The 18,538-nt window shown below is 35.4% G+C and overlaps 2 protein-coding genes across 6 annotated transcripts in view; one reads left to right on the top strand and one right to left on the bottom strand.

The window, feature by feature from the left end:
* Nucleotides 1–3,219: 3,219 nt before the first annotated feature.
* Nucleotides 3,220–18,538, bottom strand: part of LOC134856309 (uncharacterized) — a 48,664-nt gene continuing 33,345 nt past the window's right edge. For all 5 annotated transcript variants that reach the window (XM_063872670.1, XM_063872672.1, XM_063872671.1 and 2 more), the window contains exons 3-8: nt 17,619–17,940; nt 8,299–8,419; nt 6,933–6,988; nt 5,807–5,955; nt 4,861–5,003; nt 3,220–4,608 (exon numbers count right to left, since the gene is read on the bottom strand). In XM_063872670.1, coding sequence (XP_063728740.1) covers nt 3,304–4,608; nt 4,861–5,003; nt 5,807–5,955; nt 6,933–6,988; nt 8,299–8,419; nt 17,619–17,940 — 2,096 coding nt within the window. In that variant the 3' untranslated portion in view covers nt 3,220–3,303. The remainder of the gene's footprint in view (nt 4,609–4,860; nt 5,004–5,806; nt 5,956–6,932; nt 6,989–8,298; nt 8,420–17,618; nt 17,941–18,538) is intronic.
* LOC134856310 (DNA-binding protein SMUBP-2-like) lies at nt 8,595–13,778 on the top strand. The gene is made up of 2 exons (XM_063872673.1): nt 8,595–9,555; nt 11,192–13,778. The coding sequence occupies exons 1-2, from the start codon at nt 8,739–8,741 to the stop codon at nt 13,708–13,710; spliced, it is 3,336 nt and encodes a 1,111-aa protein (XP_063728743.1). The 5' UTR covers nt 8,595–8,738; the 3' UTR covers nt 13,711–13,778.

Below are 18,538 nucleotides of genomic sequence, written 5' to 3' on the forward strand. Positions count from 1 at the left end.
AATGAAAAATTTTTGTCAGCAAGGTATCCTTCGTTGAACTGAGAAATACAATCAAAAAAGACGAGAGTGATATATATTATAATGCAACTTTTTATTAGAGGCGCAATGCAATATGAAGGAATTGACGATGATGATTTTTGACAGCTTTAATTTACCGATGTAAGCAACTAATTTCGTTCAATTGTTTGGTTTGAAATAGCAACAACAGAAACATCTAACATAGAGTATCAAGCGAATAGCTGATAAGTGATCAAATGAGCTTTTTTCAGGCTCATTTTTATATTTAGTTGGTTTGATTATTGATTTCTTATTTGCACATAATTTTGGCCCGCTGAGTTCAAAGCGCACTTTCCGGTAACAATAGTGAAAATGATGGTGTGGATAGTTTCAAAGGTGGATATGATAATAGACCTTCAGCAAAATAAACAGTTCAGCTGGAAAACAAGAAATTAGACAATAAGACGCCGCCTGTGAGATAAATATAAGACGCATTTTTTTTACAAAACTGAATATTGGGCGTAATTATTAAATTGTCAGCGAAGCCAGATGAAAAAGTTTAAATCATTAATGAATAAACGTAATCGCAAAAATCTTCGTCTTAATGTTAAAGTTCATTAAGCGAGGTGAAAACACTTGTATAGGTCATCCTCAGCTGAACAAGTATTCATTGTTTTCAGGGCTGCATATGAACTGGCATAATTGAAATGATTAATTTATTTCAGCAGAACAAGGTTTATTTTCGGTTGTGCTTAACATAGTTTGCTTCCAGCAAATATGGCCCCTTTTTATTTCAGCTTTGCAAATGCGCCTACCTGCTTTTACAAAAAAATTCTTGTGATACTTTGAGAAAATATTTGCTATACAATTTTATACAATTTTATCGGAAAAATTCAGTATAAAAATAGAATGACACGCATTTTTCCATACAATGAAATGTAATAATTAGCATATTTTTCCACACTCTGGAAGTAAATGACAAGCTTTTTGACAGAATTTTTATTACTAAGTTTGTTTGAAAAACGCATATTCATTTTTATTCTTGTAAGGATGTTTGATGAAAAATTTTTTCCATAATATGAAGCTGAATGATAAGCATGTTTTCCATAAGCGAAATTTAAAAACATTTCGATTTGAACATTAGTATTTTGTCTGATAACACAATAACCGAGGATATATTTTACCAAACGCGTATAATTTGTTTGCATATCCGAGGATATAATTTACCAAACGCGTATAATTTGTTTGCATATGTTCCTTCACCCTGTCTGTTGGCTGTATGCGTTTTCGATAATGAGACCTTTAAGAAGTACTTTTCTACAAACAATTTGATCGCAGATTTTTTCTGTCATCAACAGCTAAGTTTTTTCTTTCATTAAGTGTTGATTTTTTCATAAAGCCATTTAAGTTCTTGCATCTTTGCACGATACAATTCAACTTGTTGTTTTATTAGCACAACCGAGATGTGAGCGCTGTGTTTCAGGGTCACTCAATTTTTTCTCAGCCCAAGTCGAAAGTTTTATTTTTTCCATACATTGAAATCTAATAATCAGCATATTTTTCCACGCTCTTGCTTTTTTCCGCATATGCTTTTTTTACTACAATGCTGTATGATAAATGCTTATCTCCAAAATGAAATTGTATGATAGGCATGTTTTGCATAATTGAAAATTAAAAAATCCATCTTGAAAGTTTGTAATTTGTCTTATAACACAATAACCGAGGAGTTTCCATAATAAGAAAACGCGGAGTGTAAGTTGGAGTTACCCCAGACATTAACTGCGTGTGGTAAGTTTCCTTAAAATAGATACTTTGGCATTCACACAAATTATGTACAAAAAACGTAATTTTTATAAATTTCTAAAAAGCTTCTTCTAATTGTGTTTATACAAACACTTTCGTGGATTTTTTTTGTGCAAAAGCAGCTTGGACTACGCTATAAACAACAAGACTGCTCGTATCAGGGCGAAGCCCTGAATGTTCCGACTGCCTTTTAAGGTTTATTGAGCAGCAGTATTACATAAAAAAAAATGAAATAAAATTAAATGAAATTTTTTTTTTAAATTTGAAAATTTTTATGAAAATCATCCCCCCACACGCCATATAAAGTACAAAAAGATAGATTTCGTTCCTTATAACAAGTCAATTATGGCAAATAAGCTTCGTTCAACCAATTTGGAACGATTTATAAGACGGATTAAATCTCGCTTACGCGTTAATAGCGCGAATTATATTGCGCGTTAATTGTCCCAAATTGGTCAAAATGGCAATCTTTAAACCCTCATAACTTTACGAAAAATGATCACAGGTGAAATATCTTTTCAAATTTAAGCTCAGGACAACAATACCTTTTGAATGATATAAAAAAATTCCGTCAAAAATGGCTAGTTAAAAAGTCGAAATTTGTCTGAAGAAAAAAAAACCCACCCCGAGCACAAATATTCCGTTACTTTCGTATCGAAAGTCGGAACAAAAATATCAAATGTTGCATGCAATGATTTTGCATGCAAGCAAAAAAACTGTACCTCAGTTTTCTGTGTTTTTTTTTCTATACAAAAATGCATATCATACAGTTTTCAGATATGAAATTTGTTTGACAAGCTTCTTTTGATAAAATTTTTTTATTTGTTAGAATAAAATGTTCAACCACTTTTAAGATAGTTTTTATAAGTAAAGTCAATTGAAAAATTGCTTATATAATTTTCTATGGTAATCGTATGGCAAGCATTATATTATACTTTTCTTCAAAATGAATCGGAATTATAGTTTCGAACATTATTTATACTTAATGAAAATCTCCACACCCTGGGCTCAAATGTGAAGAAATGTAGAGCCTGTTTTTTTTTGAGAATTTGGACATTTAAAAGTTGGCAGTTTGTCAATTTACTGGAATTAAGCGAGCCCGCTTTTCACGCACTAGCATCTTCAAAGCGTAAGAGCGACTTTTTTGAGCGCGGTGAATTGATCCACATTCAAATGCGATCAAATAATCATAATCCCAATATAATCAAGGTCAGCTTATTAGTCCCAATTTTGCTTACTAGACTTAATTATATTTTTCATCACTTTTTTCGTCAAGCTGATTATTCTAGGCATTTTAACTCTACTTTCCTGCTGTTTTTAATTTTTTTTGCTGTTTTTTTGTTTGTTTTCTCGAATTGCAGCTTCGCGTCTGTGTTGAAAGAGTATCGACATCAACATACAACTTCAAAGCAAAAAAATAATGTGGAAATAGTTGAATTGGAATTGAGCGATATGACCAATTTGTGAGTAACAAATTACTGTTTGAGCGGATGGAAAATTAATTCAAATGGAAGACATAGTTAATGAAGCGAGTTGGCGCAACTGACTTCTGGTGATTCTTTTGCTCGAGTTTCTTCTACTCATTCTTGTTCTGTGAGGATAGAAGGCACTTGCAGTACTACTGTAGCTGCCGAACATTCTAGAACAATCTGTCATGATGTCATTGAGAACGCCAGCCAAGTTAATCGGCTTCAAAGAGTTGTAGTTGTGCGATTGGGGTGAGTGCAATCTGTATAGCATGTAAGGAACTGCAGTGATTTTATTTAGGAGGTCATTCTGCTGACTAGAATTGTGCTCGAATTTTATAAATCGGATACAAGTTTGACAAACACAATTGCCGCTTCTGATTTTATACCGTTTTGGATTTCGCTTTTCAGCTGTAAACAAGTGTTGATTCATTGATAATATGCTGCTGTTGTGACTATTAATCAGACAGTTTGAAGAGTAAAAATTGGCCGCGTAAGAGTTTCGAAGGTGTCTTTGCTGTGTGGGAGTTAAACACATTCGCTCATCCTTCCAGGAGCTGCCGGAATTCCGCCGAGAGGTGTAATCGTTGATGCCAATTCCAACATTGCCTGAACTTCTTCGAGAGGAAAAGTCTCCCCTCGACCTATGAGGATGGTGTTTACAAGCTGACCTTGACCTCTTCAAAGGCGATTTGGACATGAATGGAGCATTCGGTATGCCTAAAGATGTGGCGACCTCGTTGGTCTGAGACCTCTGAGTATTGTCAATTGAGCTGGAATCGCTTTTTCGATGAGGCTGGTACAGCAATGTAGGCTGAGTGGCAGTGTTATTTTCATCTGTTAAATCTGGATTCGAACAACTGATTTCAAAAATAGTTGGCGCTGTTAGCGAGCTCATAGCTATAGGAGTATTTGATTTACCCATTTCGAAACCGGCCGAACTGGCTACAGGAGGATATTTATTGGACGAATAGGGGTACGAACTGTTAGGCATTGGACTGGAGTTCGTAACCCGTGCCTGGAATCCAACGTTCACCTGTGTTTCGGTCGGAATAGGAGACGCATTACTGAATACTGTAGTCGTTAGTTGAGTTCCACTGTTGAGTGAGGAATTCAAGGCGGTGCTGGATTTGGCGTTGCAAGTTGAGTTCGAGTAGTTCAGTGGGTTCAATGAGAATGAGTTCGACGAAGGAATGTTGTTGTTCGCGTTTACTCCGAGCATATTTAATGAACTGAGGGAGTCTTTGTGCACGAACATGTAGCTCCCCCTTCGCCTACTTGACTGCGACAGTAGAGATGCTCTTCGGAACAGTTCTAGTTGGCTGGGATTCTTTCCCGAATTCTGAAATCAAATCAGTCTAACTCTTTTAAACCAATTTATATTGCTGTAACAATTGTCCCTGTTGTACATCGTAGTTATTTTTAGGCGCATGTTTGGCAACCGCTAAAAGCGAACATAGTGCTTTTAGTATCGAGAAACTGTAAGCACTCTTCGAGAAGCGATTTCATTGGTTCCTGGTAGAAACCCAGTAGTATATCCTAGCTGAAGCATATTGTATCAAGTAAAACAAATTTCAAGTGACACGCGACCCACCTCTAGACTGATAGATCCCGTCTTGTGTGGAAATTGTCTCTTCGAGTGCTCCACGTCCACCTGAAGCACATTGTCATTCGACGGCGCCTTCTGCTGATGACTCATCAATTGGTGGCTCCCCTGCTGGGCATAGTACCCACCTCCTGAAATAATAGAAAAATTAGGAGTAATTTTCACGGTTTATTGATAATGCAGAAAATCCTTTGACAGAAAGTTGCGTGGATTTTATTTTTTTTCGATCGCAAAAGATTTGCGCTATCATTTATTTAAGAATTATATTTTAAAAAAATTAGCGATTACAAAAATTTTTTTAAATGAAATCAGGTACGTTTTTGATAGCGCTTTACTTAGCTAAAAATGTCATTTTTCATCTAAGTTGGCTCTTACTACTGAATGAAAGGAAGAAATCTCCACGAGCTTTATTTGACATCAATAATACCAGAAAAAATATATATATTATGGTTAAACGGACGTTTATATGATGTTGCAAACGATCCTGTATATACATTCCTCAAAACCGGGAAGTCACCCATAAACGGTAATTAGTTCGTTTTTCCTAGCTCCAAATTTGAAATCGGAGAGAAATTTTGATTTTAATACCATTCTCATATTCAAGATTTGGAACAAAAACGGGTTAATCCCTCGTGGCGTAAAGGTACACTCTCAAAAAACAACATCAACCAATCATAATCCAGTATTCAAAGATCTGTAAAAAGCCTGATAGTTAATTCTGAGTTTTGGAAAATGCTAAGTTTTTTGACTGGTTCGAAGTTTTCTGCCATTCGGTCCTTGTGCCATGATAATTTCCTCCGCTCGAACGAAATCTTGTTTTTATTTTAAATAAAAAACGTTAACGTTTACTATTGCCTTAAATAACCTTTCCTGTAGAAACCTTTCCAGGTGGGTGGGGGGGGGGTGTCGGATATGAGCGAAGTTCCCAACTGACCTGGTGTTGCATATGAACTTTGCTGTCCAGGGTAGTTGCTCTCCCTTCTCTGCTGCTGAAGGGCGGATGGAGACGATGAGTTGTTGTAGTTCTGCACATTGTACAGAAGGGAGTGGTCTACTGAATGCTGTCGCAACAGCGAAGTTTTCCTGAAAAATAATTTCTTTAACTTCTTTAACTTAGGGAAAGTAATTTACAGGTATTTCTGTTCAACCCTGCTACTACTGCATATTGGGTAACAGAACTACATGCTGGGTCTTTAAATTGGTCATTTCAAGGTGGTCTTTGTTCAAAGCAATAAATTATTTAGATTTAGAGTGGTGTATTTTTCTCAGACATAATAGCTAGAAAACAAGTGTCGTATTCGCTACTTTTGTTCGTGAAGAGAAACATCGATTCGTACCATAAAAAAATTTTGTCGGTAAAATATCTACTCCCCATTTTACTAGAGAATACGCTTTAGTAAATTGGGAAGTACATTCCCCAAAACCGGGAAGTCACCCATAAATAGTAATTAGTTCGTTTTTCCTTGCTCCAAATTTGAAATCGTGCGAGTCTTTTTTATCCCAGACAGGTTTAATATTTTATACCATTTTACGTAACTGACATTACAAAAATACTGATTTGAGTAAGTTTCTCCAGGAGCATGCAATGAAAATGCGGAAGATGTGTTTAAATATTAAAATACTCTATAATATCATGTCTATTTTTATGTTTTTGTGGCCTATTTTGTTATTATTTTTTTAAAATAGCCATTTGTTTTTTTTTGCCAGGAAACGACACTGGCGAACTGAAGTAATGCGTAAACGCAATCAAAATATCAAAAATTGATGGAAAAAAACCGTAGAAAAAACCGTAAAGTATATTTTTAAATTTTTTTTGGACTTATGCGCTGCGATAGTATCTATTTTGTATGAAAACCAAAAGATCTTAGAAATTATTAATCTTTTGTTCTGGTCAGCTATATGATATATTTGCGATGTCTATGATGATGATTCCATTTGCGATGTCTATGATGATGATTCCATTTGCGATGGTTATGATGATGGTTCCCATTACATAGGCAAAATCGGATAGAAATCTGCCTGCCTAATCCACAAATAAAGAAAAGTGAAAATGAACTCACTCCATCGAATCTGTAGTTGCCTCAAGTTTGGACCCAGCTGAGAAGTTGTTCAGCCTCTGAAACAGACGTTGATTGAGTAGCTCGTCAGAGGTAAATAAATGGACATAAGTTCATCAAAGTACCTTTTTGTCAGGTCAAAAAAGATTGATTGTAAATTGTCAACTTCTCGCAATCCGTAAAATTGTCAAATAGTCTCTACTTCCTGGCACAAAAGGAAAATAGTGGTTGAAAAAAAAGAGTCCCTCGTTGGTTTATTTTGTTGTTTTTTATCGATATTGTTTTATATTGCGACTATTTGCTTATTATTTAGTCCTAAATCTCAGGTTCTTTTTTATTAGAAAGTGAGGCGAACAAATTAATTGGGAAATTGACCTTTCAGGGTAATATTGATTTAAGTCAAATAATGTGGGCTCATTTTTCAGCTTCAAAAGTCAATTACGTGAGTTGGTCTGCTTGCATAAATAAAAAGCAATCATTGTAATCCGCTTTTAGTACTTACTATGGTAAATGTGGAATTAGTTTTTTTAATGATAAACTGGTTTAAGCTTGAAATTTATGCTGAGACGAATGTACTAAAAGTGTATATTTGATGTCATAAGACTTATTTCACCATTTTTGGCTTATGACTTGTTTGGCTTAGCAGCAAATTTTAGATGTCATAGTCGGTTACATTTTAACTACTATCTGTAGGTAGAAAATGGAGGTCATAAAATGTGTTCTTTTTCTTTGAACTTGCCTACCTTAAATATAGTTCCTACATGCTATGAAACATGTTCCTTTTTTAATAAAGGCTAAAAAATGATAAATACGGATAAACAATTTTGAGCAGACTTGTCATTTAGCCGACATAGCGACATAGAACAAAAAGTGCAATTTATTGCGAAAAGTTCTCTGAAGTTTGAAGTGATCAAAATTTTTAAGAAGGCCTTCAAGGCTCGACACTTATAGGAACGTGAAAAGATTTTTTTTCAAAAACAGACCCTATACCAATTGCAACACAAAACCCTCCTTGAAAGGCTACCGAAACAATTATATAGTTGCTGGAGGATAATTACTTTGATCTAGTATTTTTAAACTAATCTTTGTTTTGAAACAATCTTTGTTTGAAACAATCTTGATTTGATTGTAAAATGTTAGTTTTATAACCATTTCAGTCAGAACTTTAAGGAAAATATAGTGTTCATGTAACTTCTTTTTGCCAGATATCTTTTTTCTACGAGTAGACGTTGCCCCTATAGTTGCTAGATATCAAGGGGGGAGGCTTAAGTAAAAGAGTAGGGGGCTGCTACCGATGAAGAGATCACACATATCTTAATGTTCTGATTTGAATGGCTTGATTAGTTTGTCTTAAGTTAATCAGTGTTACCTGTGTTGAGTCTAATTTACTGCTGCTACTCGTGTTGCCTTTTCCCTGTCCGAGTGCTTCGAATGCAATCGCCGCCTTTTTCTCTGCCTCTCGTTCCTTCTTCCGTTTTTGCAGCTTCGTACTGACAAAAATCAAAACTCTGTTACGGCTTCATTAACAAGTACAAAGTAGTTCCAAGTATTGATCCAAATATCATAAATATTAGTTGAAACTTTGAATTGAAACGAATTCTAAAAGAAACGTTTCTTTTGAGGAAATAGCTGCTGATTAAAAAATCATCGAAAGAGGATGAACGCGTTTTCTTACACTTAATAAACCAATTCTTGAAAAAAAAACATTTTACCACTAGTTTCTCAATGTCATGAATGTTCTCACTACTTCACTGTTTTCTTTGAAGTGACATATAAGTTTCATTTAACTTTTCAGAGTTTCTCCTCAAAATGGAAAATTTGATTGAAGATTTCGCAAACAAACAGCTTAGACTAATCGAGCTGGAGCGCAATTCTGAAATCGAGTCATACAATGAAGTTTTCCACTCAAACAGCTGCAAAGAACTCGAGCGGATGGGCTATGGACTATTCAATCTTGTTATTTCTGAACACTGTATTGGTATGTTTGGACGCCATATTGTAACTCTTGCTAAGATACATCATGGTCCTTTGGGAAACCCGGCTTTAAAATCGGGCGATGTTGTCAAATTCAGTTCAGAAAATCAATTAAAAAGTACTTACCAGTCGGACGAAAACAAAAATAACAACACAAACAATTACGAATTCACTTCTGCAACGTCGGCAGGTGTAAACGCGACGATTACCAAAATCTCAGCGAATTTATTAACCATAACTTGTGATACATTGCCAACTGCTGTAATGAATAGCTACTCTACTAACTTTTCCTCCATTAAGGATCTGTGTGTGACCAAAACGCCGTCAGATGTAACGTACAAAAGACTCAGCAAAGTTGGCAAGCGACTCGCTAACGGAATTTTGAAAGGCGGAGTCAACGTTGCAAGTTGGCCGCTTTTGTCTCAACTGTTCAAACCAGCTGAGGAAGAAAACAGTGCCAATTGTGGATCGGAAACTGAGGGGAAATCAAATATAACTGGTTTGCAAATAGGTGATAGTGAATCTATTTGTTCGTTCGATAGCAAAGATGTAAGTCTGGGATGGTTCAATTCTGATTTGAATGCTTCGCAGCAGAAATGTGTGGACTTCTGTTTGAAGCAAAAGCATTTGGCCGTTATCCATGGGCCTCCGGGTAATTTAATTATTGTTCTCTCCTGTATTAACTTGATTTAAAACTAACTGCTGTTTTATTATAATGCAATTAAATAGCAGATTTAACTGCGTTTTGTGCATTGACATTTTTTCAGTAACAACAGATCAAAATAAAAACTTCCTAGCAGACAGTTTATTTAAATATGATGGAAACAATTTTTTTTTGTCGGCAATAAAAAAAATTGGGGCGAAAATTCATAACAGGCGACAATTCGTAATAGGTGACAATTCGTAACAGTAGATTACGCGGGAAACACTGATTCACGCACATTATTCCTCTCGTGCCAGATTTAGGAGCAGCGGCTTCTACTTGCAATACATTGTAACGAATTTTTGCTTGTTACAAATTGTCGCTGTTGCGAATTGTCGCCCTACCAAAATTTTATAATTTATTACAGGCTTTATTTAAGTCAATTATTTACATTGCGTTTCCGCATAGAGAATTTTGATCTGTTTGGAATTAAAAGCTTTTTAAAAGTACTAAAAATCATAGAATTTTGAATTCCATAGTTTTTTTCTTCAAAGTTTTTGACGGTGCCGATCGCATAATTACTATAAGGGTATTGCAATCGGTTACTAGAATTTTCCCCGTAAATAACTTGTTCACAGAATGGTCAAAATTAAAAATGGTTAATTTAGACCCAGCTCATAAAAATTCATATTTCTTTGTGCTTTCGGTGCACTTAGTCTGGAGGTAACGATTACGCCTGGGATGGCAAAGTTCTTGGGTTCGAATCTGACAAGACAGGAAATGTTCCGTTTCAAAACATCGTCGCTGATTATTTGTCTGCTTATGTTTTGTCTGCTTAGTTTCCACATCGCATAATTGTTTTTTTTTTGCTGTACGCAAATTATCTTGTTGTTGCTTTTAGTGATGTGATTTTTTCTACTATTTGTAATTTTACTTACTTTGACTTCGTGTATATATTTTTTCTTTTAAAAGCTTTATTCTGCTCAAATGATTTCTACTTATTTTTTATTGGCTTAAAGACCTATTTTTGAGTAGTTTCGAGGGAAACATGTTATTATGCTCTTCTCTGGATTGCATAAATGCTAAAACTCTGAATAGAATTTGTAGTTTTTTATGACATCAATTTTTTTTTCGTTTTTTCTTGTTTTTTCTTTTTTGTTCCGCTTGATGGGTTGCGGCCTATATAAAATCGTCTTAAGTGCCTCATATTTTATTGTTTTTTGGCAACTTGTTATGTGCGTGTGTGTTTTGATGGTGAGGGGGACTTAATAATTGAGAGGGTGAGGACTTAATGGTAAGGGGGTCATAATTTCTTGATTTTTTTCCGGCTTTTTAAATTTTTCTTTTTTTTTGGCTTCATAGGTTTCGTTCTATATTATCTGAACTCATATTGTTGCAGTTGACAAGCAAATGAAGTTACCTCTGTTGGTATTTTATGGCGATTGTGACTTAATAATTCATTTTGATAGATCTAATTTTATCGACATTTTTGATTTTTTTTCAACTTAGCAGCTTTCTTGTTTTGTATCGCAAGTGGTGCGATGCTCAGCTTCGCCTCTGTGCCCAACTAGTGTGCTTTTTGCAGCTAACTGATATAAGATTTAGACTCTGCTCGTAAAATACATTTCATTTGGACTGTTATTAGGAACTGGAAAAACAACGACTGTTGTTGAATTCATTCTACAAGAGATCAAAAGAGGCAACCGAGTGCTAGCTTGTGCACCCTCTAATGTTGCTGTGGACAACTTAGTATCTCAGCTCTTTAAATTCAAAAAGGAATCTGCAATCAAAATGATCAGACTTGGTCACCCTGCGAGGGCTTCAGAGACCAGCAAAATGTTCACTGTGGATTCGAAGATTCTAGAAAGTGATTTCAGTGATGTCATTCGTGACTTGAGGCAGGAGATCTTCAAAGCCAAACAAGAGGTCAGTTCAGGTCACTCGAAAGGAGACTCGAACCTGGCTTTCAGAGAAGCGTCCAAGAAACTACCCGGGCTGAAGAAAGATTTGAGAAAAATTGAGGAAAAATGTATCAAAGAGCTTCTTGAAAGCTCCAATGTTGTCCTTTCGACATGCTCATCTGCACACGAAGACGGGACATTCAGACTGCTTGAGAAAAAGGAACGCGAACTATTGTTTGATGTTTGCGTAATTGATGAATGTGGTCAATCTATTGAATCGGAAAGCTGGATTCCGCTTTTGAACGCAAGCAAATTGGTAATAGCTGGAGATCACATGCAATTACCGCCCACAGTTATGTCCCAGGAAGCAGAAAAATGCGGACTCTCTGTTTCACTGTTGGAGAGAATCGTTCATAATCACCCCACATTGGTGAAACTACTGGACATACAATACCGAATGAACGATATTATAATGAATTGGGCTTCGAAAGCTTTTTATGACGAAAAGCTGAAATTCGGAAATGAGGAAGTTGAAAATCGTAGTTTAGAAAATTATTTGAACATTTCCGACAGAGAAAAACTAGGCGAAAATGAGTTTCTGCTTAGCTGTGGGATGATGCTAATTGATACAAATGATTGCGAGATGTTTGAACTTGAATCAACTCACGAGGAAAGCAAAGGAAACGAAGCGGAAGCTGATTTAGTCGCTTATCACGTGAAAACATTAATCAGACTGGGAATTCCACAGCGTGAAATTGCGGTTATTTCACCGTACAATCTCCAAATTGAGCTCATTAGATCAAGGATTTCACACCTGTACGCGAATATTGAAATCAGAAGTGTCGACGGGTTTCAAGGTCGTGAGAAAGAAGCAATTGTTTTATCACTTGTGAGGAGCAATCCCAACTTTGAAATTGGGTTCTTGTCTGAATCTAGACGTTTGAATGTTGCAATTACTCGTGCTAAAAGGCACGTTTGTGTGATATGTGATTCGAAAACGGTTAGCATTGATAATACTTTGAAAGGTCTGGTTCAGTATATTGAAACAAACGGCGTGGCTTTCACAGCCGGTGATTATCTGGACAAAGAAGACATGGAATGGTCGTTTGTGAAACCAGAAAAATTACAAAAACTTCCAAAATTAAAAGTTTCCGAGAATTCTTCAAATAAAAGCACTAAGCCAAAATCAATTTTGAGAACCGATAAAAATGGTGATGTTTATTTCGACAAGAAAGCTCTACTAAGTGAAATTGAGCAGTTCGCTTCTAAGAAACAAAGAACGGAAATGAAGTTTCCCAAAAGCTTACCTGCCGCTGCTCGAGCTTTTGTTCACGAAGAGGCTGAAAAAATGGGACTGAAACACGAAAGTGTTGGAAGTGGATCTAATAGACGAATTGTTTTGTCTAAGATGTCAATTGTAGAGCAAAATCACACTGAATCCTTGCAAGAAAAAGAAATTGGTAATTTTGCTGCAGAAGAAATAAAATCTTATTCGGGTACAAGTGAAAATGTCAATGAATCAAATCTAATTGATGGTTCAAATAAACCAAATGACACTCTTAATCAAAATGAAATACAGACAAGTTCGGTTGAGAAGGAAAGTGAAAATAGCCATCAAAACAAACTTTCTGATGATAACGAGGTCAATGGACTTAAATCAGGCTGGATTTGTAGTTTAGAAAATGAAATAGATGATTTAGAGTCGACCGAAAGACTCGAAGAGTCGACATTTCCTAGCTCCTCAATGATGAGCGTTGACCAGAGCGTAACTTTATGTTCAATGTGCTTCAAAAACATACCCAAACCGAATTTTGACACTCACGTTTTACATTGTGCTAAAGTTCAGAAATCGAAACAAGAAAAGAGTCAACCGAACAAAAAGTCAACAGGCAAGAAAACTTTCAAGGAAAAGACAAAATCAAAAATTGACGCACTTGAAGATGATGATTTTGATGAACTTTGCGACGCTTTCCAACAGTTAAATAGCGTTTGCAATGAGACAAAGTGTAAAACGAGTATTGTGAACTTATCGTTTGTCTGTAATTATTGCGAGGCTAAATTTTGCTCGCAACATCGTTGTCCCGAGAACCACGGGTGTGATCGGGAGGATGTAAAGCGAAAAGCGAGGAAAAATATGAGAGATCCGCCGCCGCCGGTTCGGACAAGTCAGCAGCAGAACTCGGCTAGACTTCACGGGAAAATGAAAGACAAAATAGAGAATATGCGGAAAGATAGAAACTCAAACCGCGGTTCTCATAACTGAAAGATTAAAATGTAAATAAACGAAAAGATATATATTTGAACAAATTCAGAATTCATTTTTTGTAGATAGCGTTTTGACACAGGCAATCATCTGCTTATCAGACGGACAGACGTCTGCTTTTTATGCTTGTTAAATTTGTGAAATCTCAGCTCACAAAAATCTGTAAATAACTTACCAAAGATTTCTGATACATCATTTTTGGTTTTATTCTTGCTGCTACCTCATAAAACCTCTGCTATTTCTTGTTTATGGAGAAAAGATAAATCTTGGGACAATTTCATCATCAGTGTCACTGATTTCATTTCGAGATTTATTGACTTTTGCATGACTCTTCTCAACTCTTCCGAAAAATCACGAGCCGTTAATTTGAATAAATGAAATCGCTTGGCGACCTAAAACGTCCTTCCCTGTTGGTACAATTATAGAACATCAATTTTCGGCTGACCGACCTAACATTTTTCTAAAGATCTTTTTTGTCGTTTTTTCTTGTCGCTTTTTTTCTTGTCGAATTTCCAAAAATCGCGTCTGATGCAAAAAAATGTTCAAAATAGGGTCTTTATAGTGATTTGGGAGAACTCGGTAAATCAATTTGGCCGATATAAAAAAAGGCGGCACAAAGATTGCACCGCCCGCAAGAAAATCGTAGATGCGCCTCTGATTGGACGTCTTGCTAAGTTCAGTTTGTAGTTGCAAAGGTTACATATCAATTATTAGAAAACCTAGACAATAAGCATTTCAGTAATCAGACAAGATTGTATCTACAAGATGAAAAACATATTATACCTCTCGGGCAATTTTCAAAAGAAATAAATTTAATAGCTTAGATTTCGATAAATTTTTCCTCAAAAATTGGCTTAATTTAAGTAACCTCGGTTTGAACCTCGTACTAATTTTGCTAATTTTCTTCCAAATCATGTTTAGAATATAGAATATTCTCCAAATCATGGTCCTAAAGACGAGTATAAACGTAGGTTGCTTGCTTAAGGCAGCAAATCGAATTGGCTGCACAGACATGGTCTGATGAGAATGAATCCCTGCCGAGTATTTTAAATCAAATTGAAAATTCAGTTGATTTTAGAAGAAAGTTTTAAAATACAGTTTTTTCGATTTTGCTAATAGTTTTTATTCGTTTAATTTGTTCTAATTTGGAATCATATTGTTTTGGTGTTATTGCTCTGACTTTTGCATCGAAACTAACGGAATATTTATGCTCGGGGTGGTTTTTTTCTTCAGACAAATTTCGACTTTGTAATTAGCCATTTTTGACTGAATTTGTTTTTTTATCATTCAAAAAGTATTGCTGTTCTGAGCTTAAATTTGAAAAGATATTTGACCTGTGAACCTTTTTTCGTGAAGTTATGGCCTTTTAAAGATTGCGGTTTTGGGGCAAAAAACTTTCGAAATTTTATCGACCTTTTTAGGTCGACCAAATTGATTTTCCGAGCTCTTACAAATCACTATAAAGACCCTGTTTTGACCAAATTTTTTTTTTGCCGCAGGTGAAATTTTGAAAAAAATACAGGCCAAAAAAGGCGTTTAAGGCACTTTTTGGAAAATTTCGATAAAAAATCGCGTTTTTCGGCGCGCGCTCCCCTCTCAAATTTAGTATATATTGGCGCCGAAGGCACTTCAGAAAATTTTTAGGGTCCGTCACCAAAAATGGATATCTCAAAATAGTACAAAAGATTCCTATTCTGTTTTCCGGAGTCGGAGCCACAAACGGAATGGGTCCAAGAGCAGAAAAACAGAAAAATATTAATTTTTATTAGCTAATCGGTAAAAAGAAGTATAAGATTTTTTTTGAATATTACCCAAGAAACGAATAGATTATGCATAAATTGAGTAACTTGAGCAATATACATATTTAAAAACTCAATGAAAAACTTGACAAAATTACTCTTTTAATGTATAATTTTTTCTTTTCCTTGGCAGGATTGACGTTTCCAATAAATCCCCATCAAGTTTAGTATATATCGGCACCTTCAGAAAAAATTCAAGGTCCGTCAGCCAAAAATGGAGATCTTAAAATAGTACGAGGGCGACCCTTGGGGTGGGGGTCGAATCCCTGAGATTTTGATTCCTTGGGGTCTAAATCCATGAGGGGGTCTAATTCCGCTGGTAGGTCTAGCTACTATCTTATCATTTACCAAAAAATGATTTTCCTGGTTTGTAGGTTGAGATAGTTTTAGTAGACCATTCTGTTATTCATTCGTAAGGTACAGTCAAAGTAACAAAAAAATCTTTCAATTTTTTTGCAAATCTTTTCAAGTTGATCGATTCATTAGTTAAATATGCAAGGCAGCCGGCGGAATGGCAGACATGTGTCTTTCAAAAACTGAAGGAGGAAACTGCTCCTAAGAAGAAGAAGAAGAAGACGTGTCTGAAGTGGAGTGTGTGCAGCATTCTCAATTTGGAATGCGAGCCACTTTGTTTGGATTTTGTGCTGACTGAACAAATTGTAAGAGAGCGTATATACAATTTTAGATTACCAAATGGCGTTCAATAATATCCATCTGTGATTTTTTGAACAAAAGCTTAAAATGCAAAGGGCTTGAAAAAAATATGAGCGTATCAGGTCAAAGCATATTTTTGATTGTTCCGTCCGCACTTTGAACTTATAAAGAATTGTTCATGTCCGAAATGTTCTAATTGGAAAAATGTTTGAAAATATACTCTGTAACTTTGATAAATTAATTCTTATTCTAAATGTCTCTCGGACTGAATATCCTGGCTAAGTACGAATTATTTAAATATGCTTCTTTAATCTAATTTAGAGTCATATTTTTAAGTAAAGTCGCTCAAGTTTATGTAGGAAAAATTGGCAAAGTTTTGATGTTATAATAATTTATTTTCTTAAAGAAAACGTAAAAATGGCTGTATCAGTTTTTCGTCAACTCTAACAGGAACTGCAAGAATCATATTACTGGTACTACACCATTTTCCAAGGAGTATTGTCTTCAACCTTTTTTGTTCTTCTTAAACTCTCACTCGGAAAAATTTTGATTCAGGTTCAAGAAAACGCTATATTTGGTGCAAAAAAAGCGTTGTTCAGGTCTGAGCAATGTATCATAAAAAAATCCCTTTCAGTCGTGATTCGAATTGAATAAAGAAAATGTTCAGAAAATCATTTAACCTTGTACTGTTTAACATTATTTGAGCGATAAATAACTGTTGTAATGCTTAGTTAAGTAACTGACCCTCCAGCCCAGAACGAAAAAAAATAATAAAAGGAATCAGAAAAAAAAACATTTTATTTGCTTGATAAAAACTGTGGTCGAATATTCTTTCTTTGCTCGGTAGCAACTGTGGTCTAAAATTCTGTGTTACTTTTAGCAAATGGCATTTTGAAGAGTCGATGAACGTAGTTCAGACTTTTATATAGGTCGCTTTGATTTTTTTAATCGTTTTTTAAGAAGTCTTAAAATTTGTTCAGGCTCAAATTTCCTTTTTCGCTGTTTGACTTTTGATGTCTTTTTAAGTTTAGTTCATTTGCTTTGTTAGAATTAAGGCAATTTCCAATATCGAACAGCAAAAGTGTGAAGGTTCACGATAAACGTGATCGACTTCTAGTTTCGCAGGTGGAATTTATTTATCGAATTTCCCAGCAAAATAAAAATTTTACCTATTGATCCAGTTTTGTCAAATTGGTTTAATTTAATCAAAAAAGTGTCTATCATAAATTGTTCCAAAAATTCAAAGAGCTTTTATGGCCATCTATTTTTTTGTTGAAATTCGATTTTTTTTTACAAAATATATCTGTATTTTGTTCTGTTTTCTTTCGTTCATTGACTCTTTTCCAACCGCCTGTTGGCTATGTTTTATTGTTTGTATTTTAAATTGACCTGTCTGAAGATCTCAGGTGTATCCGAAAATGTTGAGTTTATCTCATCCTGTATAAATATACTCACTAGCATCTGAGGGAGAGAGCAGTCAACAGCAGGAAGAACAGCACTACTCCCAGAAAGGCCAAGATTATAAAGCGACTGGAGGACACGGTGCTGGACGCCACCTTCCTGGTGCTAGAGGATCCCCCCACCTCCCCCTCCTCCTCCCCCTTCTTAGTACTCCCTCTTTCCACTAGCCCTTCGGTAGGTGAAATAGTGTTTGTTGGCCTGTTGGAAGAACGTGTTCCACGTACGATTGGTAAACTCGGAGAAGTAACTGTCTCTCGTTTCAATCTGTGTAGCAATTTTTGTCTTGCAACTGTTGCTGAACCACCGAAGAGAGTAACTGAAAATTAGTATTTATTTTGTAAGGAAATAATAAGCAGAGGGTTCCGTGAGTTTTGCGACACGGTTACAATTTTGTGATCAATATTGCAGCAAAAAATTGACATACGGTGTCGATGATAAATTTGCTCATCCTTTTTGTTGTTGTTAAATTACGTCTTCGCATATATTCTAAATATTTCCAGTATTGACAACTTGATTACATTGCTTTTTTGCGCAACCATCATCAATTATAGAGCGCGTTTTAGGGCGCATCTAAAAGACAGCGTTTGGACAACTTTATTAATTGGAATTGACATATCTTTCTCATCAGTTTTTAGTCAGGCAAATTAAAGAGCCAGGGCCGTATATTTGTTAGGCACTAAGTTGAAGTGCATCTAGTTTTCCAGAAAATTTTAAAATAGATTTTATCGTGCCAATTTACTCGGTAAAGTTGGTAGTTGGCTCAATTGGGATGCCTTTTTGTTCAATGAATCGTTAATTATGTCCCTCTGACTCATGGATTCTGCCAACTGTACATGTTCGATGAATGCGAAAATGTCTAATATGAGTTGGTTTAAAAATTCCTTTTAAATTATACCCGTTGGCATAAATATGTG

This window comes from Symsagittifera roscoffensis, unplaced genomic scaffold (genome assembly GCF_963678635.1).
Source record: "Symsagittifera roscoffensis unplaced genomic scaffold, txSymRosc1.1 SCAFFOLD_61, whole genome shotgun sequence".
NCBI classification, from domain to species: Eukaryota; Metazoa; Xenacoelomorpha; order Acoela; family Convolutidae; genus Symsagittifera; species Symsagittifera roscoffensis.

What these genes read in the sequence shown, in the direction of transcription:
- LOC134856310 (XM_063872673.1), top strand. Translation starts at nt 8,739, where the DNA reads ATGGAAAATTTGATTGAAGATTTCGCAAACAAACAGCTTAGACTAATC. An exon ending in CGTTATCCATGGGCCTCCGG is followed by an intron (nt 9,556 to 11,191) that starts GTAATTTAATTA and finishes GACTGTTATTAG; the next exon opens with GAACTGGAAAAACAACGACT.